Source organism: Lepidochelys kempii, chromosome 2 (genome assembly GCF_965140265.1).
Source record: "Lepidochelys kempii isolate rLepKem1 chromosome 2, rLepKem1.hap2, whole genome shotgun sequence".
Taxonomy (NCBI): Eukaryota; Metazoa; Chordata; order Testudines; family Cheloniidae; genus Lepidochelys; species Lepidochelys kempii.
Window position 1 is genome coordinate 223,554,922 of NC_133257.1, and position 25,129 is coordinate 223,580,050.

General features: G+C 39.6%; 1 protein-coding gene across 4 annotated transcripts in view; it reads left to right on the forward strand.

Moving 5' to 3' along the window:
* Window positions 1-25,129, forward strand: part of CALCR (calcitonin receptor) — a 277,001-nt gene that overhangs the window by 64,486 nt on the left and 187,386 nt on the right. For 3 of the 4 annotated variants that reach the window (XM_073333939.1, XM_073333935.1, XM_073333934.1), the window contains exon 2: window positions 24,922-25,050. The exons of the other annotated variant lie outside the window; for it this stretch is intronic. In XM_073333939.1, coding sequence (XP_073190040.1) covers window positions 25,010-25,050 — 41 coding nt within the window. In that variant the 5' untranslated portion in view covers window positions 24,922-25,009. The remainder of the gene's footprint in view (window positions 1-24,921; window positions 25,051-25,129) is intronic. 4 annotated transcript variants of the gene reach the window in all.

Below are 25,129 nucleotides of genomic sequence, written 5' to 3' on the forward strand. Positions count from 1 at the left end.
AATGGGAGGAGGTTGTGGAAGGAAGGAGTAGGTGTTTCATGGTGGAAGGCTGAATGTAAGGTGTGTGGCAAGAGGTTTGCTAGTTAGCATCCCCAGTCTGGAAGGCCAGAGGGATGAAGACAAGAGGAGCTGCAGAGGGAGCTGCCTGCTGTCTCTAACCCAAAAACCTGGAGCCTAGGTCCTAAGAGGACTGAAGGCAGCGGTGCGGCAGAGGAGTTTAGCTGCTGACTTCTCCAGGGCTGGAGACCTGGACCTAGAGGAATCACGAGAAGGCCACAGGGAATAAGGGATGTTCCCTTGCTTTCTCCCCAGCAGAAAGTCTAATGGGGGTTCTCACTGGCAAGAGTGGGGTTGCACTGCAATTGGGAGGGTGGGGCTGGCTGTCCTGGTACAAAGACAGGGGAGGACTGACAGAGCCTGAATGTGATCAAAGGTGCCAGTGTGTGGTATGTGGGGCATCAAGGGATGAGCTTTAGTGACTGCTTGCACTGGAATGAGAAATGGACTATATGTCTGGGACCAGTTGCACAAGGTTTTATAATAAACCAGGGCCCAGAAGGGTGGTATTGTGTCAAGAAAGCCTGAAGTGAATGGGGACTCTGAAAGGGAAAACTGGGGCAGCTGTGACTGCTATGTTGTGGCCTGCTACAGTGAGGTGCTCCAGGCAGGAGCTGCACTGTGACAAGCCCTTATATGAATTTATGGTTTCTGAATTAGTTTAGGTTGGGTATGACATATAGTTGCTTTGATATTAATGACTTCAGAAAGTCTCCTTGCACATACTGAAACATTTTCTGTCCACAGGAAGATGAAACGCTCACAAAGATGTTTTGAGAGTGTGTTCAATATGTAACCTGAACAGTATTTTACATTCATGATTGAACTCTACATGATCCTAAGGAGGTTTAAATACAGCTCTTTATGCTGATGAACTACTTCCTTTAATCAAAAGAAACTTAACAACCATGCACCTGAAACAGCCGTAGCCAAGGACACTTGTTATTAATAACTACCATTTGTGCACTTGATAGCCGGTGTACCAGGGAAATATTTTCAACAGTATTTCAAGTCCCAAATCCTGGTCCACAGCCCATGTTCTTGGGCTGTTCAGAGGTAAACTGCTGAGGGGAGCTCTGGGATTTATAAACTTCCCCCGCGCAGGGGGAACCCGCACAACACTTTTGCAGGAGTTATGATTCCAGAAGTAGAATCCATAGCCCACTTTGTAGTCCCTGCTCCTGGTATCAGACCAGTGGATCCATAGAGTTGTGGTGCAACTAGCTATCTCCTGCTCCTGATCTATCTGCCATGCTTCTGAATTCCTTGCTGCAGGGGCTCCCACCACAAGCTAAAGTAGATCAAAGTAAGGGGGCACTCACCCGTTTTGGTGGTAATTGTGATGCAGCTTTCCATCATCGTGTGATGACAGGGTATGCCCAAGGGAAGACACCAAAGAAGAAGTGTCTCTGAAAGGAATTATGTACCTTAGGAAACTGTTCCTATCCAGCCATTTAAATGTGTGTGTGATTAGTAGTACTTTATACATCCCTGGTTCTAACTACCTTCATTCCGGTAAATGCCCTTTTATATAGACTTGACCTATATGAGGCTCCTGTACTGATGATGTAAAAACAACAAATAAAAATGGAGACTCTGGGATCACTTCTCAGTGAAAATTTTTAAATACCTGAAGCCATATTCTGCATTTGTTAATATCTTGAGATCAGAAGAAATAATTTTTGGAAAAAAAAGTACTTACCCTTTTCTAGAATATAACTGTAACTTCCCAGAGAAAAGTAATGTAATATTAAAATATCAACAAATCTGTACCAAAACCATTCAAACCAATAGGCACCACTATATAAAATTATGGCAGGTTATCCCTTCGCCTTTCTGAAAGAATACAGGGTTTCTGTGTGCATCTGCCATCTAAACCCAGCTCTCTCAAGACCCTCCTCCGTTGGGCACCAGACTTCTGTTAGAATAACTGAAAAATATCCTTTACTTGCTATGGCTCCCACTGTTTCTGTTGTTCTTGCCTTCTTTAAGTCACTACATATTTTTCACCACTCCATCTGCATCTCATTTCTTTAGTTGTTCAATGTTTGCCTAAGATTAGTTTTTCTACTGTTCCATTCAAATCTCCTTTCTGCCTCATTACTCTTCCTTTCTCCCCTTTTCCATACTTCTTCATTCATACATCTCTCCTATTTCTTCCCTTCATTTTCAGTTTCTCCCCACCTGACTGCCACTAGTACAGAATGCTTGGGCAGGACAGGGAGTTGACGGGGCCATTTTGTTGTCCTCTGGAATCTTTTCCTGCTGGAGAGAGTGACAGGAAGTTGGAGTGGAGTCTCCTCTTCTCTTCCCCTGCGCTCTCATTAGAGATAGCAATGAGAAGTCTTCTAATTCTCTTCTCCAGCTGGAGAGTAGGAGGAGCTGGTGAAGGGCCAGATAGGAGACGACAAGTCTTCCATCTTGCTGCTGCTCCACCTACTGGTAGAATTACTGGAAACCCAAGAAACTTCTCAGCCAGGCACTGGTTCCTTTTCCTGGTGAGTCGTCACTTTGAGACTCATAGGACTAGAAGGGACCTCGAATGGTTATCTAGTCCGTTCCCCTGCTGCACTCATGGCAGGACTAAGTATTATCTAGAACATCCCTCTCAGGTGTTTGTCTAATCTTCTCTTAAAAACCTCCATTGACTAAGATTCCACAACCTCTCTAGGCAGTTTATTCCAGTGCTTAACTACCCTGACTTTACCAGTTATAGAGGCAGTGGGGGGAGCAGGAGCTGTACTCTACCAGGGAGCTGGGGAAGACTAGCTCCTTTCATTTTGTGAAGGAGAGGGAGTTACCCTCCCTTGAAGTCCCCCTTACTTAAACCTTTGGCTGGAGGATTTAACCCTAATGAACTTAAATATATATTCATTACATATTTTTAAATGTGTGTTTTTATGGACTGAATTCTTTTTCATAAGTTTTCTTCTCTTTCCTTTATGCATTCTCTTTTAAGAAAAATAAAAACTGTTTTAAATTAAAAAAAATTAACATGCCCAGATAGGGACATGTTATTTGTTGAACAAGGAAGAAGTGAAGATCTGGGAATCCTTGCAGATTTAGCTGTGGTGGGGACCTAGTCAAAACAGGGGGATTCAGAATCTCTCTTCAGTTCATCTGTTGGATTAAAAGGAATTCTTTTGGCTTTTAAGGAATCTGCATGTAGATCTCCCTGGCAGAAGGGTACAGGGCTCGATCCAGTTACTACTGAAGTCAATGCAAGTCTTTCCTTTGACTTTGGGTGCTAGATTAGTTCCTAGGATAGCAATGACCTTCTTTCTTGATGTTATAATAAATTCTTCAGGCCAAATACAGGCTTGATCCAAAAGCCAAAAGAAAGATTCCATTGACTTCAGTAGGCTTTAAATCAGGCCCAAGAACGTTCAACATAAAGTTGAAGCCCTTTATTGGTAACACTTCATTCCAAACAGAACACAAACAATCATTTGAAAGTGGCTAAAATGTTTTATAATGAATTTGAGTAAAAATTATTTGTATATATTCAATCAACTTAAAAAAACTGCTCAAATATTGCATCAAAATAAAATAAATGTTGCAATCTAGATATTTAGTTTTAAAAGGGTACTTAGAAGAAAGCAACAAGCTTTAGTTTGAGAATCATTAATCAGTCAAAACTGCTTACGTTGGCTGAAGTGGGTAATTTGACCTTGCTGGCTCTGGTGAAAAATATTGTAATTTTCCAAATATATTCACATTTGAAGAGGACTGGATTGATTCCCTGCCACAATACATGTTACAAGGTTTTATCATGCAACCTTAATTTCATGTAAGCAGCCTCACTGAAAGCAAAGGCTTTATGTCATGAGCGAATATTACTTGTGCAAGTGATGGTTGCAGAGTTGGGCCATCTACTGAGATCTTATTTATTTTTATAGTTCCTCTCACTATGGCTTCTGTGTGGGATATTAATATTTATAGTGACATAGCAACACCTTACTAATTTTGGGGGGCCAAGTCCTGGACTCGATAGTCTGGCAAAACTCTCTCTGAAATCTGTGGGAGTTTTGCTTCTTATTTCACTGGATGTTCCAGAGAGCAGTTTTGCTCAGCCTGATGATATGAAATCTCATAAGATAAAGAAGCACTCTCCAGTGTGACTAAACTCTGAAATACATGTGAAAATAGTTGGTTTTTTCTTTAAGATTACAGCTAGCATTTCTGAATGAGTTCCCTGCTCCTCCCTTTCTTTTCCTGGTGGTTGGTGTAGAAATTTATTTTACCACTTCACAAACTGTAGCTCAGCCTTTGCTATACAATAAGACCTTCATTTGTTAGTTAGTGATGACAGGCTCTAGCCTTGGCTGGTGTCAATTGTCATAGCTCCATTGACTTCTTTGTCTGTTTACCCCAGCTGATTTTTATGATATTACATACCTGCCAATTTCTGACTTAACAGAAAATTCTGAGGAGAATATCCTCGCTCTATTAAGAAAAGGAGCTGTGGCTAACCCTAACCCTAACCTTTGCTCTACCTGCTGAAAACCCCAGTGATTGGTATAGTAAACTTTTGGATGGAGGAAAATTCTGTAGGGTGAACGTCAGAGTTTTCCATGTATTATTCCCTTCATGTTGGTTAAGGATTAGGATTCTGGAGGTGCTGCCCTTTCTGTCCAATAGATCTTAGAGAACTGTGAAGAAGGGAATCCCTTTCACACAGAGATGAGCTGTCCCGCAGGGAAGGCGGCTGTTTCACTGGTATTCTTCCTCTTGGCATTGCAACTTCACCAGGAGCTATGCTTTCATTTGTTGGGTCCCTTGCTCCTGCAGCTGCTTGGTAGTAGAGAGGACTCCAAGGGTGATAATACAAATCTAAGCTGTATTCCCTGCTGTTTTGATTTGTGCTTGGAAACAGAGGATGTTGACACAGAGTTGTGCCTCTTTCCCGTTCCTTTCTCTTCCACCAACACTGATTCCCTGTAGATCATCCAGAGAGATGTATCCATAGAGTCAGGAGACGGTACTGCTGAGGCAGCTGGGGCCTCCCTACTTGTCCAGATCTTAAGGAGATGTTCTGGGTCAGAGTATGGCTAAACCTTGCGGACTTTAAGTACCCAGGGGAGTTTTTGCCTGAGTAGCGAGGACTGTTAAGAGCTGATATAAACAGCAGCCAAATGGAGCCAATGGAGTGCATAACAACAAAAATTGAATTGGTCCTACAAAACCCTGGAAACATATTCTTAAGCTTCATCTACAAGCAGCAGTTCTCAAACTGTGGGTCAGGACCCCAGAGTGGGTTTCCACCTCATTTTAATGGGGTCACCAGGGCTGGCATTAGACTTGCTGAGGGCTGACGCCTAAGCCCAAACCCCACCGCCTTGAGCCGAAGCGCATGGCGGGGCTCAGGTTACAGGCCCTCCACTTTGCGCTCCCCCCCAGGGCAGTGAGGGTTAGGCTTTGGCTTTGGCCCCCCGACCTGGGGTGGTGGTGCTTGGGCAGGCTCAAGCTTCAGTCTCCCCTCCTGACAGTAATTTTTATTGTCAGAAGGGGATCGCTGTGCAATTAAGTCTGAGACCCCCTGAGCTACAGGAATTAACTCTCTCTCTCCCTTCCTCTCTTTATATTTATATATATAAATATAAAAAAGAGATAGAAATTGATACAAAGCACTCCTTTAACAGAATCTGCAGGATTTGACCTATAGTTAATAAATTTTATTATATTTTTGTGATGCAAAGCGCTATGTTGTTAAAATGTTTTTTTTTAATTTCTTTTCCAGAATGGGTCTGTACTGAACAGTATATTTAAAGAGAGTTTTCTTGTGTAGTTTTCATATTGGTTGGCTAAGTCATAGCTTTGCACCACTGTACTACAATGGCCATTGTGCTCCTGGTCCACTTCTTATCTGAGATATTTCTGACATATCACATAAGTAACATTACAGTTAAGATAATAACATCATAGGCGATGATCCTGCTCATGTCTCTGCCATTGAATTCAGTGAATAGGATTAGGTCCATATTGAGACACTATCCTTTGCTATCTACATTTTGTAATATTCTAACCTTATTTTTTCTAGATGCAGATCCTCACCTGATGTAAATTGGAGTAGACACATTAATTTAAATGGAGCACAATGATTTTATACCAGCTGAGAACTTGCCCCTTCTTGCTTTCCAGATTTTTCCCCTTTAAAACAGGGGTCGGCAACCTTTGGCACGTGGCCCATCAGAGTAATCCGCTGGCAGGTGAGACATTTTGTTTACCTTGACCATCTGCAGGCACGGCCCCCTGCAGCTCCCAGTGGCTACGGTTCGCCGTTCCCAGCCAATGGGAGCTGCGGGAAGCAGTGGCCAGTATATCCCTGCAGCCCAAACTTCTTCCTGTAGCTCCCATTGGCCGGGAACTGATGGGCCGCGTGCTGAAGGTTGCCGACCTCTGCTTTAAAACCATCTTTAAGTGTTTAAGTTTAATAAATAGGGTTAGTGTTTTTAAAATTCATGTTTTGTGAGATGGGAATATAGTTCATTTTCTTAAGTAAATGAGAAAATTAAGTCTTCTCTGTGGAGAGTTTCTTTTTTATTACATTTGGAGCATGATATTCACCCTTTAATAGTGCATATAATTTATTCACACATAGCTATGACTGTTGAAATATGCAAAGTGACAACTCATAAGGCATCTACTTAATTAGCATTTGCGGTCCTCTTGAAAACGAACAATTCATGCTAGTCCTGGAACATTAGGGCAATTCTAATTCAAACTTTGTGACCCACAACAAACTAGTAGAGTAGTGTGTTCCTTCAATAAGCCTACAGAATTAAATTTTAAATCTTTAAGCTTTGAGGCAATCGGTAATGAAATTTTATGCATGCAATGAAACTTGCAGAATGAACATTTCCCAAATGATTGCTTTGCCGTATTAACTTTGTGTACAACTCTTGTCTTATCCAATATAAGTAGCAGGGGGCACAGTATAGCTATCTGTATTTAGGACTACATGTAAAGTCCACTGAAGTTAGTGGAAAGAGTCTAACTGACCTGAATGAACTTTGGGATCAGGCCCATAATGCTTTATATCTGCTTATGCTTTACCTTCCCCAGATGGTGCATTATTTCTGCTGTTAACAGGTTGTTATGAGTTTCAGTGTGGACATGGGCTTCTACGTTCCAGTAAAGACCAAACACATTTCTAAATTACCGCTCTCTCAGTTTCTGATATTTAAGATGTTAGCTGCTTAACACACTGATAGCATGCCCTGCTCGCCCTCCTCCCCCGATTATTGGTTACGGTCATGATTAAGTAAAGAATGAAAGCCTGTGCCAGCAAGGACTTTGAAAACAATGACATCCCTGAAATGGTCTCCTATTTTTGGAAATTGTTCTCTCTGTTTCTTATAGGGTTTGGTTTTTTAGCCATGCATCTTTCTATCCTAGTGCTGAAGATAAGAGATACACACAACTCAAGGGACTAAGGGATTTGAGCAGTGTTAAAAGGGAATTATTTGGGGATAGATGAAAGATGCACATTGCTAGGGTTTGAGCCACGAACACAAATTGTATTTTAATGGCTTTGCATAATTGCAAAGCCAAACATTTTATCAGGATGAAATGCAAAGATGACTTTGCCAGTAAAAAAGAATGCTCCCCAAACCATATGGGCAGCAGAACATCATGCTGTGTTCCTACATTTAAAACAACAACAACAAAAAAGATCTGTTTTTTTCCTGTCCCTCAGAAGAAAACCTGTATTGTGGGACCAAATGCATTGCTAACATCTGTCACAGCTTCAATTTGTGTAGCTAGAATTGGCAATGTAGCGATAAAGCAATGAAATATTTTTAAATCTTCAGTTTTGTGACAACTTTTAAAACTTTGCAGCTGTTATGCTGCAGCATAACCAGTTTTTTTCCACAGAAAAAATGATTTCATGCCAAGGAGAACAAACCTCTTACTGTTTTATTTTAATTCTCTCTCTCTCTCTCTCTCTTCTCATCTTCATTTGTTGTTTACTGAAGTCTGATCACTGAGGAGATCTATTATTTTTGTATTAAATAAGGTATGCCTTGTATGCCATTCCTTTACAGGTATTGCATCATCCACATAATAAAGTTTATCCTAGATCTTCATGTAACACCTTTGCGCTGAAAAATACATCTGATTGCTTAGCAAGATAACAGACTGCCATCCAGGAAGAGAGAAAGTCATTTCTAAAAATAAATGCCTGAAAAATCAGAGCTATGCAAAACTTGGTGGTTTTGCCTTTAAGGAGTTCATTTAAACATTTTATTTGCTTCCTCTTCAATTCCAGCAGGAAGAGTTTCACTTTGAAGTTGGGGTGCAAATCTTACAAACAAAACTTGCACAAAACTACAGAGTCTCACACATCATCATTGTTGCCAATTTCTCATTCTTTATTTCACCAAATCAGAATTCATGGACAATCATTCTCTTCAGCTGACCTACAGGTAGTTGCTTGGAACTCCAGGATAGGTACTTGGGAGGTATTGCTAATAACTTGATTGAATGTAGTGTGAATGTGGAGGTGATCAAGAGTATGCATGCCAAGTGTGGATGTGCTGAATTATGGTAATTACAATTTGAATAGTTAACTACAATCAATGCAATGCTCTAGTGTAGAGAAACCCCACTCATCTGGCAGAGTTAGTATCATCCACTTACTGCTACCAAATGCTGTTGAGTTTATTTACCTGAATAGATGTTCTTTGGTCTTTAGCCATGGGAAAAGGAAATGAAAAGGTTATGACTGCACAGGCAGCCATCTCAGGGTTGCTGTGCTAGGTTGGGAGCTGAGATATTGCTGTCACTGATGGAATATAAGCTGGTGATATGGTTACACTGTGATGCCCTATGCCCCTGGAGGTCAGAGACACAGCAGATCCAAATTTTCTTTAAGTACGCTACATAAAATACTTTATTCCTCTAGTTTTCTTTTTTACAGTGCATTCAGTAATATTCAAATACATTATTCTCTCTATTTTTCTTTACTTCAGTCACACAGCTTCTCTATAGCTGAGTGAATATTGTGAATATTCATAAACTTTGGATTTTTTTGAATGCAGCTGTACTTTTCCCCCCCCATTCTTTCATTTCAAATCAGCTTCCTGAATCTGTGTCCAAACTCTGTCAATCAAGAAGTCCATCTCTTTCTTTATTTATTGTATAATATGCAGGTGCTGATGTCCTCTTACTCTGCTCATTTATGGCACTTACAACATAATACTAAAACTTCTCACATTTTTCAAATTTAAAAACCATCATTTTAAACTAAATTAATGTAAAAAATTAAATGAAAACAGAAGTTAATATAAAATTGTCATTCTATCAAACCATGTACAGATATCTTTGGGCAAAAAAATATGATTGTCAATTATAATGTTGGTTTCAGAGTAGCAGCCATGTTAGTCTGTATTCGCAAAAAGAAAAGGAGTACTTGTGGCACCTTAGAGACTAACAAATTTATTTGAGCATAGGCTTTTGTGAGCTACAGCTCACTTCATCGGATGCATGATCAAATGGTTTATTATTCTAAGCCCCCGCTCATGGCAGTGATAGTCTTAAAATGTACTGCATGAAGTGTTGTTTTGAACTTGAATGCATGCATAAATAAATAAATGCAACAGATCAGGAAACTGACATAGATGTAGTATTATACTTGTGTATTAGTTCTTAATTAGGCGGCAGAAATGTATCATATTTTGAAAAAAAACCCAAAAACATAAAAGATGAAAACAAGAAGAAAAGGCCAGGGGAGGAGGGAAGGACAGTAACCAAGAGAGGATTATGATATATCTCTAGTCCTCTAGTTTCATAGAGGAAAGAGAAAATACAAAACAGAAATAACATGCAAATTCAAAGCAGCAGCTGCTGCAACATTATTTCCTTTTGTATTGAGTTTCTATGACACTTCTGTCCACTATAAATAGCCCTCTCCTCAAAATACATATTGAAATCTCTCTCATTTCTTCTGGCTCAAGCCAAACTACAGTTGATTTGGACAAACCAAAACAGCTTCCTGACACTGTACTTCACTACTGTAAATCAGTTCAATCCAATGTAACATGGCATTTCAAAGCTTCCATGTCACTTTAAAATACAATTAGCTGTTGGCAATATTAATAAATCACAATGAAAACAGAAGTGTCCCAGGGAAATACATTTTCTCATTCTCTCTCCCTGTAGTGGCTCCTCATCTCATTCTCTCTGTAGTTCTCGTTCCAAGAATCTCTTGGAACCATTGCAATAATAATGATGATTAAAAAAATTACTCCTCTTAATAAGAATCAGAGTTTGGACAGCTTTTCTGTGCCTCTATAGACCATTCCTGTTAAACATAATCTGCTAGCTACTGTCCTGGGTGGTCCAGATATAATCAAAATACTGTGATCCACCATGCTAAATAACAATAGAGCTGCCTTTTCTTTCTTTCTATTTTTTTTTTTAAAGTCAGTTTCTCTCTCTCTCTCTCTCTTTGGGAGACAATCATAGTTTTGTGTCTTTCTTTAAGTGTTGGGAAATCAGAGTAAGATATTTAATAAAATGGTATTTTCAGTACACCTGCTTCACCTTCACCAAGAGGTCAGATTTTATATCCAATAAAGATTTTACTAAAACTTTTATAACTATAGGTTACTCTAATTCATCCATTCTGGGTTTAATTCTCAGTAAACTCAGATTCTTGCTATTTTGCATAGCTTCGATTTTGTTGTGGAGCAGAGTACTTTTCTTTCTTAGGCCCCCTATTTTTCAGTTCTAGTCTTCAGTTTACAAGTACAACTGGTTTAAAAAAAAATCCATAAAATGTTTATCATCAAAAAAGCCCCCTTTTTTTTAAAATGTCATTTAAAAACCATTGGCTTTGAAAAACTGAAACATTTTTTAAAATGTTTAAAAATTTAACAATTTTCATAACATTTAATGATATTGTTACCAAAATTATTATTGCAATTTTTCATTTACCATTTTTTTTTGTTATTTAACAAATTTCACTATGGGTTCAATAATGTATTTCTGTTTCTAACTTTCTACTGGTTTCCCAGAAAAGCATGAAAAATTGAGGAAAATGAAAATTGGTTCATTTTGAACCCTGCCATTTGACACTTTCAGAATTTTTCATGAGCTGCTATTATTATTATTTATTATTTATTCAGTCATCTCTATTTACAAACACTCTGTTTTCATCCACAATTTGGACAGATTTGAACATATGCCTGATAGCCTATTTAATTTTTTGTGTTACAGATGCATGTATTTTGGCTGACAGTCACCTTCAGTGATTTTATTGCACTTAAAATTGCAGGGCTATCTCAAAACATTAGGTGAAGATTGCTGTAGGGCAGCAAAAAGAGAATACAAGAGACCATAGACTTACCCATTAGCCCCGCTCTCTTATCCTGTGCTGCTTAACCACTAGAAGTATGGACATTTTCAGAGAGAGATTTTTTTTTCCTATTGGGAAATGATGATTCACCAAAACCTAAATGTTCCACAAGAATGTGGTAATTTTGATGCGATTTCATTTTAAAAAAATGAAATGCTTCATTTTAATAAAGGTTGAAAAGTTTCATTATTACCTTATCAGAATGGAACGGTTTAATTTTTTTTGTTTTGACATTTTATGTTTATATTCTATTAATTATAACAAAATTATAATGAAGTTGAATTCAGAACAACATTTTTTTAAAAAGTCATTGAATGAGACACTTCAAAATTTTCACTTTTCATTCCAATCCCAAATGAAATGTTATCTAGAAATGTCAGTATTTCCCTTGGAATGGAAATTCTGGTTCAATAACTCTAGCTGTTGGCTGGAGACTCTCACCACCATTTTTCTTTTCTAGTAAAAATGTATTGTTGATACAAGCTTTTAGGGCTAGATTCCAATTGGATTTTTTTGTCTGGCTGCTGCTCATGACCAGAATGATTGAACATCTGTTAGATTCTCCTTTTTCGTTTGTTGTGGCTCTGTGTGTCTGGATGAGAATTTCCACAGATGACCAATGCTTGAATCATTCCTATACCCCATATGTCATTTGGGTAACTGCTAATTCTAGCTGACTAATCAAAAACAGGTTCCTACTCATTCTTTGCTAGATATGCTAGTCATAATTATGTTATAGGCGGAATAACACATGTTCAGCTGAAATTGCTCTCAGCTTCACATGCTTCACTTATCACACTTTTTAGAGATCTACATTTCAAAGTTAAAATGCAAAATCTGTCCAAAAGATTTTATCTGAAAAATATCTTTTGTTTTTGTGAGATTAAAATTTTGAAACTACTACTCAGAGAACAGTTACAAAAACCAGTACAGAACTGCTATCTTTGTTACAAAGTGAAAATGACACTACAAAAAGGAGGATTCTGCATGGACTCCTCCTGAAGGTCGAAACAAAAGACTGGTCTTCTACATAGAGTGCTTCCGCTGACGTGCACAGGCTGAAATTGTGGAAAAGCAGCATCACTTGCCCCATAACCTCAGCCGTGCAGAACACCATGCCTCAGGAACAACTCTGACATCATAATCAAAAAGGCTGACAAAGGAGATGCTGTCATCATCATGAATAGCTCGGAATATGAACGAGGGGCTGCTAGGCAGCTCTCTAACGCCACATTCTACAGTCCATTACTCTGATCCCACTGAGAGTTACCAAAAGAAACTACACCATCTGCTCAAGAAACTCCCTGAAAAAGCACAAGAACCAATCTGCACAGACACGCCCCTAGAGCCCCGACCAGGGGTATTCTGTCTGCTACCCAAGATCCATAAACCTGAAAATCCTGGACACACCATCATCTCAGGCATTGGCACCCTGACAGCAGGATTGTCTGGCTATGTAGACTCTCTCCTCAGGCTGTATGCTACCAGCGCTCCTAGCTATCTTTGAGACACCACTGACTTCCTGAGGAAACTACAATCCATTGGTGATCTTCCAGAAAACACCATCCTTGCCACTATGGATATAGAAACCCTCAAACCAACATTCCACACAAAGATGGACTACAAGCTGTGAGGAACAGTATCACCGATAATGTCACGGCAAACCTGGTGCCTGAACTTTGTGACTTTGTCCTCACCCACAACTATTTCACATTTGGGGACAATGTATACCTTCAAGTCAGCGGCACTGCTATGGGTACCCGCATGACCCCAGAGTATGCCAACATTTTTATGGCTGACTTAGAACAACGCTTTCTCAGCTCTTGTCCCCCAATGCCCCTATTCTACTTGTGCTACATTGATGACATCTTCATCATCTGGACCCATGGAAAAGAAGCCCTTGAGGAATTCCACCATGGTTTCAACAATTTCCATCCCACCATCAATCTTAGGCTGGACCAGTCCACACAAGAGATCCACTTCCTGGACACTACAGTGCTAATAAGCGATGGTCACATAAACACCACCCTATACCGGAAACCTACTGACTGGTAGAGGGTGGTGTTTATACTTACCTACATGGCTCCAGCTTTCATCCAGACCACACCACATGATCCATTGTCTACAGCCAAGCTCTACGATGCAACCACATTTGCTCCAACCCCTCAGACAGAGACAAACACCTGCAAGATCTCTATCAAGCGTTCTTACAACTACAGTACCCACTTGCTGAAGTGAAGAAACAGATTGGCAGAGCCAGAAGAGTACCCAGAAGTCACCTACTACAGGACAGCCCCCCAACAAAGAAAATAACAGATCACCACTAGCCATCACCTTCAGCCCCCAACTAAAACCTCTCCAGCGCATCATCAAGGATCTACAACCTATCCTGAAGGACGATCCCTCACTCTCACAGATCTTGGGAAACTGGCCAGTCCTTGCTTACAGACAGCCCCCCAACCTGAAGCAAATGCTCACCAGCAACCATACACTACACCACAAAAACACTAACCCAGGAACCTATCCTCGCAATAAAGCCCACTGTCCACATATCTATTCAAGGGACACCATCATAGGACCTAATCACATCAGCCACACTATCAGAGGCTTGTTCACCTGCGCATCTACCAATGTGATATATGCCATCATGTGCCAGCAGTGCCCCTCTGGCATGTACATTGGCTAAACCAGACATTCTCTACATAAAAGAATAAATGGACACAAATCAGACATCAAGAATTATAACATTCAAAAACCAGTCGGAGAACACTTCAACCTCCCTGGACACACAATTACAGACCTAAAAGTCACAATTATTGAACAAAAAAAACTTCAAAAACAGACTCCAGCGAGAAACAGCAGAACTGGAATTAATCTGCTAACTGGACACCATTAAATTAGGCTTGAATGAAGACTGGGAGTGGATGAGTCATTACACTAACTAAAATCTATTTTTCCCCATGCTAACTTTCCCCATACTGTTACTCACACCTTCTTGTCAACTGTTTGAAATGGGCCATCCTGATTATCACTACAAAAGTTTTTTTTTTCCCCTGCTGTTAATAGCCCACCTTAATCGATTGGTCTCGTTAGAGTAGGTATGGCACTTTTTCATGTTCATGCTTAAATAAATTTGTTAATCTCTAAGGTGCCACAAGTACTCGTCGTTCTTTATGCTGCTGGAGATTGCCATGGGAAGGGCTGAGTCAGTCACCAGTGTTGTTGCCATCGTCAGCTCTGGGAGTCAATTGCTCTTGTTGCATTTCACCCCTACTTGACCTCACCTTCTTTCTGGGCTCTGCTTGTGGCTCCTGGTTCCCTGGTGAAGTGGGTGGCTTGTTCTAATGTGACTCTGAGGATGGCATTTCCACAACAAGGGGGGGTGTTGGAATGTAGGGATTGCATAAAGCCCCATCTATAGCAAGTCAGCTCCAGAACTGCAAGCCTCCACATTTCCAAAAGATGTGGTTTCCTGATGAAAGTAAACATGTTTCTGAGTGAAATGACCTTTCATCCTTTGTCAACATTTTCTTCTTTGGTTGATAAATCCTGGTAGCCATGCCAACAGAAGTCAATCTCTGAGTTTTCTTCTTGGTATTAAAGAAAAAAGAGCAAATCCAATTTTAACTTTGAGACTTCAAAAGTGTCAAATGTGTCATTTTGCTTACACCACTTCAGGCAGTCAGGAATTCCTTTTGATTCACAAACTCCACATAGCACTTAGGGCTGATGGCCATAATGTACCAGTCTAAAACAAGTTTTAAAAAACTTTGATTCTCAGGTTACCTTGAAAGGCATTAACCTTTTTGGGGTGCTAAAGAACAGGACTTTTATTTTTCCTTATATAATATACTTGGAAACACTGAAACTGCAGTTTCAAAATGTTGGCCTTCCTTCTAGGGCAGCACACTTTACAAAAAGCATGTAACAAGTCTTCTGTCTGCTCTCTCCACAGAGGGTGGCCATTGGTCTATGTCTCGGATGGGGAAAAAAGGAATATTTTGGGACCTGTCCCGTTCCTGGGTGTAGTCCGGGTTTTGCAAACCTCTGAAGACTGATGACAGGCTGCATATGTGTGTTTCAGCAAAGTCTGTCCCATGTTGATGCTCTGTCCTCTCCATCCCAGAACTTCCTCCTGCCCCCAAGACAAGTATGAGTCCTCGAAACAGCGCTCCCCTGAATGCTGAGTGAAATCAACAACATGGTAGACTGAGGGGACTTGTTTGGCGCCCAGTTTTCTCAGTGTCCCCACTCTATGCTCACATAGATTATTCCCTGTGGTCTTCCCTGTCCTCCACTTGTGACATGGTGTCATGTGTCTTTCACTTTCCGAATCGGATTACTCCATTTCCAGTGTTACAGTATTTCGCAACTCATATGAAAGGAATTCCACATTAGTCAGACCTGTTTCACTTACTTCTGTCTCCCCTCTGCCTTGGATTCCCATCAACTTCATATTGGACAAACCCTGCTCCAGATGAAGTAAATCAGAATTTTTTCATTGACATCAGTGGGAGTCAATTAATGTCATTTTTCTCCCAAAGTCATCAGATTAGAATTTGTCCATTCTTTTTCCAGTTCCTAATGCTCTATTATGGTAGAATAGAGTAGCGTGCATGACCACTGTGTCAATATCCAGTTTTTCTTTCAGCCCCCTGCAGTTTTAAGCACGTTTGTAAACTTCTTATCCATTACAACAATTGGACCTTGAATCAAATCAGACTTTTAAGAGGATCAACATTAGAAGTCTAGTTAGAAAAAAGAGCTTCCTTCCCCATTTGAGCTTTTCCAAAATCCTCTAGTAACGGAGACCTTTCATTTTCAGTTTACATTCCTTTGTATAAATATTTGCAAATATCAGTCCATCATACAGGCCTCTGTGCACAATAGTATAAATATCCTGCCAACACAAGGCAGTGTCAGTAGGCAATCTCCCTGTGACGGTGCCCCCCCATAAGGCTTTATGGAAATATGCTTATAAATATATATGACATAACTGGAATATGTTCTATGTTACATATGCCATGTAACATCTCTATGTAAAGGTTATGATCTACTGAACAGAAACCGCCACCTGATGTGCCAAGACTACTTCTGCCCCTGCTTTCCTGCCCAGTCAGCTTAAGACTTCAGTGCCTTGCCTGGTTTGAGCCAGACCCAGGTCTGAACTACGTCCCCTAACAGCTGTAGGCACAATTGAAAGCATCTTACAGAAGTGTTCCTGTCTTTAACACTCAGATGCCCAACTCCCAATGCGGTCCAAACCCTAAATAAATCTGTTTTACCCTGTATAAAGCTTATACAGAGTAAACTCATAAATTGTTCGCCCTCTATAACACTGATAGAGAGATATGCACAGCTGTTTGCCCCCCCCAAATATTAATACATACACTGAGTTAAGTAAAAAGTGATTTTATTAAATACAGAAAGTAGGACTTAAGTGGTTCTAAGTAGTAACAGATAGAACAAAGTGAATTACCAAGCAAAATAAAATAAAACCCGCAAGTCTATGTCTAATAAAACTGAATACAGACAAAACCTTACCAGTTCCAGTAAGCTTCCTTTTACAGACTAATCTCCTTTCAGTCCATGTCCAGCAATCAATCACACCTCCTGTAGTTACTGTCTCTTGTTCCAGTTTCTTTCAGGTATCCTTGGGGGTGCAGAGGCTATCTCCTTAGCCAGCTGAAGACAAAATGGAGGGGTCTCCCACTGGCTTAAATAGACTTTCTCTTGTGGGTGGAGACCCGCTCCTATGCAAAGTCCAGCTCCAAGATGGAGTTCTGGAGTCACCTGGGCAAGTCACATGTCTATACATGACTCTCAGTTTTACATGCAGAAACCATTGCCCAGCTGCTATCTTGAATGTCTCCAGGAAGACTTCTTATGTGGATTGGAGCATTCCAAGATGCATTGTTCCTTAAGTACTTCTTGATTGGGCACTTAACTTTGCGAATTCCTTTCCGGGAACTGACCAAATGCTCTACTAGGTGATTTAGAAATCAAGCCAGTACAAGGCCAATATTCATAACTTCAAATACAAAAATGATACATGCATATGAATAGGATTAATGAATAGGATTCAGAAGATCATAACCTTTACATAGATATGTTACATGGCATATGTAACCTAGAACATATTTCAGTTATGTCATATATATATATTCATAAGAATATTTCCATAAAGCCTTATGGGGGGCACCGTCAGACTCCCACTCTTGGAGCTATCCTGGCAACAGGTAGCATTTGACAAATACCATCTCTAATCTCAGCATTAGAGAAAACTCCTCTTATACCTCACTAACCCTAACAAGCAGACATTTGGCTAAGATAGTACACTTCATAATGTATGGAAGGTCGCTATATTCTGGCTATGGTAGACTGACAGTGAATTGGAAAATGATTGGCCTTTTCTTTAGGGGCTAATTAGCTCGTTTGAACCAAACCTCACATCTTAATACAACAAAACTTTGGGAGTTTCAAAATCTGGATTAAGATGCAGATGTGAATTTTGTGTCTTGAGCCCATTTCTATTTGAGCACAATTACAGGTGTAACTATATCTCTGAAAAGAAAAGCACCATGTCTATCAAATATCATGGTGCATTCTTAGATATAAACTAAATAAAGGGCTTAAGTGTGGTATGACTAATGTTTATTTCATAAGAGAGGGAAGATAACCTGTCACAATTTGGGCATCAAGTTGTGACCTTTTATTAAGGTCCCTGGTTCTAGGTTTATGTAATTTTCTTTGTGCTCATTCAGTTAACTTCCACAAATGCTTTCAATCAAGCAGAAAACACTTGGCAGCGGGAATGTCAAAAAGTGCTATGTTCTGTTCATGTTACCTACATGCACAAAGCACTAGTTTATTACTTCAGTAGGAATCCACAAAGGGTTAGATTAAAGCAGGAGTGTAAAGTACTTCTGTCCAGCAACTGAGAACTCCTACTGACATTAAATTGCGGAAAATAAAAACAATGTCGCCAGTGTACTTTTAAGGAAGTCTTTAAGGATCAATAAAAGGGTTATTCTGAAGATGTTATTGCTGCCAGATCTAAATAACAGTTCAGCTTGATCTACTGTGCAATAGAAAGAAATATCTCACAGGGATTCAAGGCTTCTGACAGAGATGTGGGGCTTTCACAAAGATCCATATGGAAATCTTATTATTCACCACTCTGTTCATGCAGGTTAAGTATCAACAGACATAACCAATGTAAAAGTTAGTTGACAAAAATTAGAATAACGTAGCTGAGTTAAGAATAAACATGTTAAATATTGATTAAATGTATGTGAGTTCCATTACAGTAGTAGGAAAACTGAAAAGAAATATCAGTTGAACAGAACCTGAGAATTGATAAATATGTATTCTGAATATTTCTGTTTCTAAATAAAGTCATCTGTAATTTCCTCTTGGTTTCCAGTAATAGCTGCTTACACCTCTTATGTTTCATACGTTGAGAATGGTCCCAGGAAAAACATGATGGGAACATAAAGTTAGCCCAACATAATGTTGAGCTTAAGAATATACAGTAATGGCCTGATTCTGCACACCTTTATTTCTGTCAATAGTCCCATTAAATTTGGCTTGCATTGGCCCTAATTCAAGAAAAATTAAACGTCATGCCTAAGTCTGTCTGTATTGATTTCAGTGAGGCTTAAGTGCATGCTTAAATTTAAATGCATATTTAAGTGCTTTGCTGAACAGGGACCATTAATAAGGATTTACAGGATCAGGCTCTATATCAAATCCCATAATGTCCCATCGAGTCACAAAATCATACTCATTCTTAGGGTTGTGCCAGAGGTCTCAATATGTCCCGTCCCCCCCCTTAGTCAGTGAATTACTGTGCATCAGCAGACAATGGAAGAGTTTCAAACTCCTCTTTTGTATGTCAGGTTGGTTTGGCTAGTGGAGGTATGTGGAGTAGCTTTCAAAATCTGCTCTCACTCTGCCCAGTGGTCAAAGGTTAATCAATATGGGGCTAGATTTACACATGTTACTGATGCACAGTGCCACACTTTGGATGACACTTTCCTCTCCTGAGGATAAATGAATTAGCATCCTGCCTGATTCAAACAGATTGTGATACAGTTTTATGTGAATAAATACCATTCTCAAAAGGGATACTCTTACAGGGCCTGAACCAAAACCACTGAAGCCAATTGCTGGCTCTCAACTGCCTTAATTGGATGAGGACCATACACATTGCTATGATGAATCATTAAACAGAGAATATAGCCTAATTGTGTCCCTAAAAAAGCATATATGTAGGGACAGATTAAGATTTTTTTGGAAGTGCATCTCATTACCAATCTACCTTGCCCCAGCATCTTAAACTGACTCCTTTTAAATAAAAGGGAGCTCTGAGAGATAATGCTTTAATTCCATCTTCTGTAGCAGAAGGGAAGCCCTTCCACTTTTGCTGGGGTGGGGCATAGCTGTCAATATTTGAAACATGTTTTCAGTGGACAATTATCTAGATGAGAATGGGGCCTGAGGACCTACTGGGTCTGATCTGCTGAAGGTTTATTCCCTCCTAGTTATTTAATAATTTAATCCATCATTCCCCACAATGAAAGCTTCCTCACTTTTTCCACATGTCCTTTCAAGGCAGTGTGATGGGACTACTATAAAATAAAGGTACCTACATTAAATAAAACTCACTACCCTAAAAGTTGTTGGTGTCTTTCCTTGCCTTTTCCCAAATATGGCAGAAAACCCATAGTGTATGTCTGTGATACTTCAGTGTTATAGAGGTCTGCAGGCCACTTTCCCTGTTTGGCTCCTCACAAAGGAGTGGTTACTTTAGTAATGAAGAGCATTAATTTTTGTCTATATTTTTGGCTGTCTTCATGCTAAGAGGTAAATATCTGGCTATGTGAGCTATGGTATTAGGAACTATATTAGATTTTCTTGTGGTTTAGAATGAGATATGTGGGAGCAAAATCATTACTTTTACAAGATGCCAAGCCAATGTTTCTGGTGTGCTGGACAATTTCCTGCAGAAAATGTCCACAATCAACTTGATGTCTTAAGTGTCAAACCTACTAACATCTATTCAAAGTGGCAAGCCTCTATCCATGCAGCGCTTGATCAACCAAGTGCATGGTGTGTCCATTTCTGTGGAGGTTCCATAACAGCAAATTAAGTAACCAAGAGGCAGAGGATGATCTTTGTGAGAGAGGGTCAGACCTGGTCTGGCCAAGCTCTGCACAGCATATGCCACAAGAAGAGAAGGAAAAAGTGGCTTCAACATTTGTCTACTCCCCAAATCATGGGATCAGCTAGTGGCCATTTTTCCTAAGAACTACTCTAAGTTGTACCAACCTCAACAGTCACCCAGTGACTGTTCCACCAGTCTTGAGATCACCAGAGTTCAATGTGTCTGGGGAGAGAATGGAGGCAAAGCCAATACACCTTTGACACCAGAGGGCCCATGAAAAGGTGGTGCAGAGCCAACTACAGTGTTCTTCTGCCAGCCAGTGATTCCACTTGGACACAGAATGGTAGACTTCCAGATATTTTGCACTGCTTGAGCAGCATGAAGGGGAAAGTTTGGGAAAGTGGGGAGTAGTGGGAGGGGAAGAGCTGGCCCCTAGTGTCCTTAAATTTCAACGGAGACTGTAAAACCTGTACTAATGGGTGATTGGGTAATGGACTAAAATGCCCATTTTAACAGCCTATCCTCCCTACTGGAGATCTGTTGGGGCCAATAAGGATGAGTCATGGAAGCTGTACACATCCCTACTTGAAGCATCTGTAGAAATCCCAATTCTGATTCTGACACAGATAAGCCAAAATTATCTGTTGTTTATCTGTCATCCACCCCAGAGATATAATGGAAGTAATATCCCTTGTAAAAGTGTTACATGGTTCAAATCTCAGATAAAATCATCTAAACAAGAACACAAAGCACTTGGTATTTTATCAGTACAGGGGTAACTGGAAACATAGTTTATACCCCTGGTGGGACACAAAACTTCTCCCAGCTGGTGGGAAATGAAAGTTGCACAGATGAAAAGTGCACACATGAAACTTACCAGCTACAAGCTTTAAAACTCAGTGAAGAAGTAAAATAATTCAGAATATCTGAGTATTTGTACTGCTGGTGAATTTAAGTTAAAAGGTAATAGACTGATGTATAAAAGGATTCGTATATTCTATTCTGGCCTAATATGTTGTAAACCCCTCCACAGCTCCCAATGAAGTTATGGGAATTATGTGTGCATATGGTAGCTGAGGGGGACAAATGGCTCTATGCAATGCTGTATATATTTTTTCTTTGCATTTGCTTGCAGTAAATAACATCACTCTTAAGTCTGAAGAATTAAGAATTATTGCTAACATTTTTGGTGTTAAAATTATTCTTTAAATAATGGTGTATTTTTCAGCATTCAAAAATAAACAGATGCCAGACTTGTAAGAGATCTCAATCTAAAAATGCCATTGTACAGTATACTCCAGTAATTCAGAACCTAAAGTCAATCTATGGTGTTGGGACTAAATTCTGGATTAAGTTACCTGTAACATGGAGCAGGGGAGGCGTGTGTCTGAAGTAGCTGAGTAAGGGACAGGAGAGATGATTTTGTGGTTAAGGTGCTAGCTAGAGTCTCAGGAGATCAGGTTCAATTCCCTGTTCTGCTGCAGGTTTCCTAAGTGATCTGTGAAAAGTCACTTAAGGCCTGACACAAAGCCCCTAGAACTCAATGGAAAGACTCCCATTGATTTCAGTGGGTTTTGGAGTAGGGCCTTAATTTCTCTGTGCTTTAGTTTGTCACCTGTAAAATGTGGATAATAATACTTACTTTGTTTATTTAGATTATAAACTCTTCTCACCAGGGTCTGCCTTTCACTATGTGTAAGAACTGCACCTAGTACAGTACTGTGTAATACAAATCACAATAGTGGTAAATCTGGACATTCAGTTGTACAGGGCAGGTACAGGCAGAAAGCCTCAGGAATATGGAATAAGCAAAATAAGCATCCCTCCTTCCATCTGTTGCAGAAAGGTGAATCTCCCTCTTTGAACTAGCAGGTATACAGGGTTGATCAGACCCACATCTAACAGATCACACCTTCTTGGTGTCCTTGAGTAGTGGTAAGTGTACCAGCAGCAGCCCAACTGGATAGTATTTCACCTGATGCCTCTACAGATGCATTGATGGGTGAAGAGGTTCCTTGTCCTCTTCTCTCCTCCCTCCTCCCCCAACAATGGGCACACTTCTGTATGTAAAGTAAATATAACCTTTACCGTATGAATTGAAATAATATATGCTTAACGTTGTCTTTGCAAGTTATTTAGTTAAAATTCTACAATGGAGAAATATCTTCACAAGACAAATTATTTAGGATTGACATTATAACTCCATTTAGAATGTGTTGGGCTAGCCATCCTTCATGCCCACTGAAGTCAACAGAATAATATCAATTATTATCTTTTGCTGCTAATAAGAGAGTGGTGACTGGTCTCATTATGGCAATTATGACAAAAGCTATTCATTAAATTCTGTTCAGACATATTTGAGTTTCACTTTGAATTTTGATCTTCATTCAAATCTGAAAGTGAAATTCAGCCAAACCATCAAATTTTGCAAAACCACATATTTTCATGACCCTTATTTTGTCACACCTCAGGCCCACATTGCTCAGAATGAAGCCATAGTTGGAAGTTAAAGCAGGTACACTGAAATGTTCTTTTACCTGTTGACAAACTTGGTCCTAACTTTTTTTCATTATGTATCTTTTGTACAACGCTGTTTTTAGCTGTTAGAAAAACACCAAAGCACCAAAACATGTGTCACTATTCTTTCAGATGACATTAGAACTATGAATTGCTTCTAAAAGGCAATGGTGAAGTAACAGAAATATAGATTTAAAAAGTAAAAAATGGGGCTCATTGTTTTGTACTTCAGTTGAATACTACATTTCCAGGTAGCGCAACTAACAGGAATTGTGCATGTGTGATGATAACCAAGAACAGTTCTGAACCTATGGAATAGTTCACTATGATAGACAACAAATTCATACAAACCATTTCAAAGAGAGGACATGTGCATGGACAGTCACTGATGAGCACAAATAATAATATCTGGACATCTTTGTGTGTTTGTAGAGTAAGTAATACCCGTGCTCATGAATTGGGTAGCTAGATGTAAAAATTCTCTCACTTTGAAACAATTGGATTCAAAAGAAGATTTCAAATTTTCTGGAATTATTTTTAAACTTCAGCTGTACTTACTGGTAAACTGGCAGTGGCATTCAGACTTGTAGTCTGTGCAACTGTTTGCAGAGAGTGGAATCTTTCTTGTCATATATCTGTTTCATGTCCTGATATGATGCTTGGAAGCATTTATAAACCAAATTTAACTAATTTTTGCTGTATTCTGTTATCACTTGCCACAGGCCACCCAGCAATAAATGCCACAATTAATGTGCTTCAGAAATCATTGTTAAACGAAGCATCATCTTTGATCGACCTTCCAAAATCAAAATATGCCCAAAAGGATTGTTTTCTTTAAATTCCCATTTCTTTCTCGTTTGGGAATGGAAGACAACACTATAAACATTTCTGTTTTCCTCAGGCTTGTAGCAACAAAGCAGAGATCCCCTCTTTGTGCTTTCTTAGCTTCAATGTCTTCCACCAGTCCAGCTCTGTGTTTTAGGTAGTGTTATAGATATACTTTGCAAAGCTACTGAGAGCTCAATCAACTGATCCTCTTTTGAAATTTTGCCTAACTGTGAAATTCTTCATGAAGACTATGCTTTCTTTTTCAGAGCTGGGATATAAAATTTTACCCTTTTATTTGTTTGTCTACATTTTGATCATTGCTTTGCTTCCCTATAGTAAGCGGAGGGCAGCATAACTACTCCAGACAGCCCAGAAGCTTGACACAATTCAATACCCATCAAAGCAGTGATCTATTTTTTTCAACAGAACATTTAATTTAACATACTGCAGCCTCTAGCTTTTGCAAGCCTTCACAGGCAGAACTATAGATGCAGAGATAATGTAAATACTACAGTTTGTTCAGAGGGGCTGTGAAATGGTTCATCTCCATACCATATTACCAACATGGACAATGAAAAACTAAAGAGATGTTAAAGGTGATTCATACTTACAATGGCTAGGTAGGTCCTCAGCTGAGATGGCTAGGCTTGTCTCCCTGTTCATTCATTTACCTGTTCTACTCTATTTGGCAGTTTCATCCACTTTTGTCTTGTTATAATTCTAGATTGTGAGCGCATGGTGACAGGGAAGTACCTAGCAAAATGGGTCCTTGATCCTAGACTGGGACTCCCAGGGCACAACGGGTAATAAACAATACTAACAGGCCTGATCCTTTCTGTGTTGAAGCCACTCGTTGCGGTGGGAGTAGAAAGGAGCCAGATGTCTTTATAACTTTTATCAGTAGTAGCCCTGGTAAATTAATGTAATTAGTAGTTGTTCCAAGAAATATACCATATTGTTTCACCTAATCTTTTTGATTGTTTTTCAGGTCCGTGAAGTGCAACCCTGCTATCTCTGACTTCCTGCTCCATTGAGATGTCCCAGCATGCACAGGGCTGGTGACTTCAATCCCATCAATGAACAACATTGGAGCATGGAGTCTACCTTTGGGGATAAGGTAGATACTTCTGTTTTTGTTTTGCTTTGTTTTCAAATATTCAGAGGTTCTCTATGGTTTACTATTTCATATTCTCATT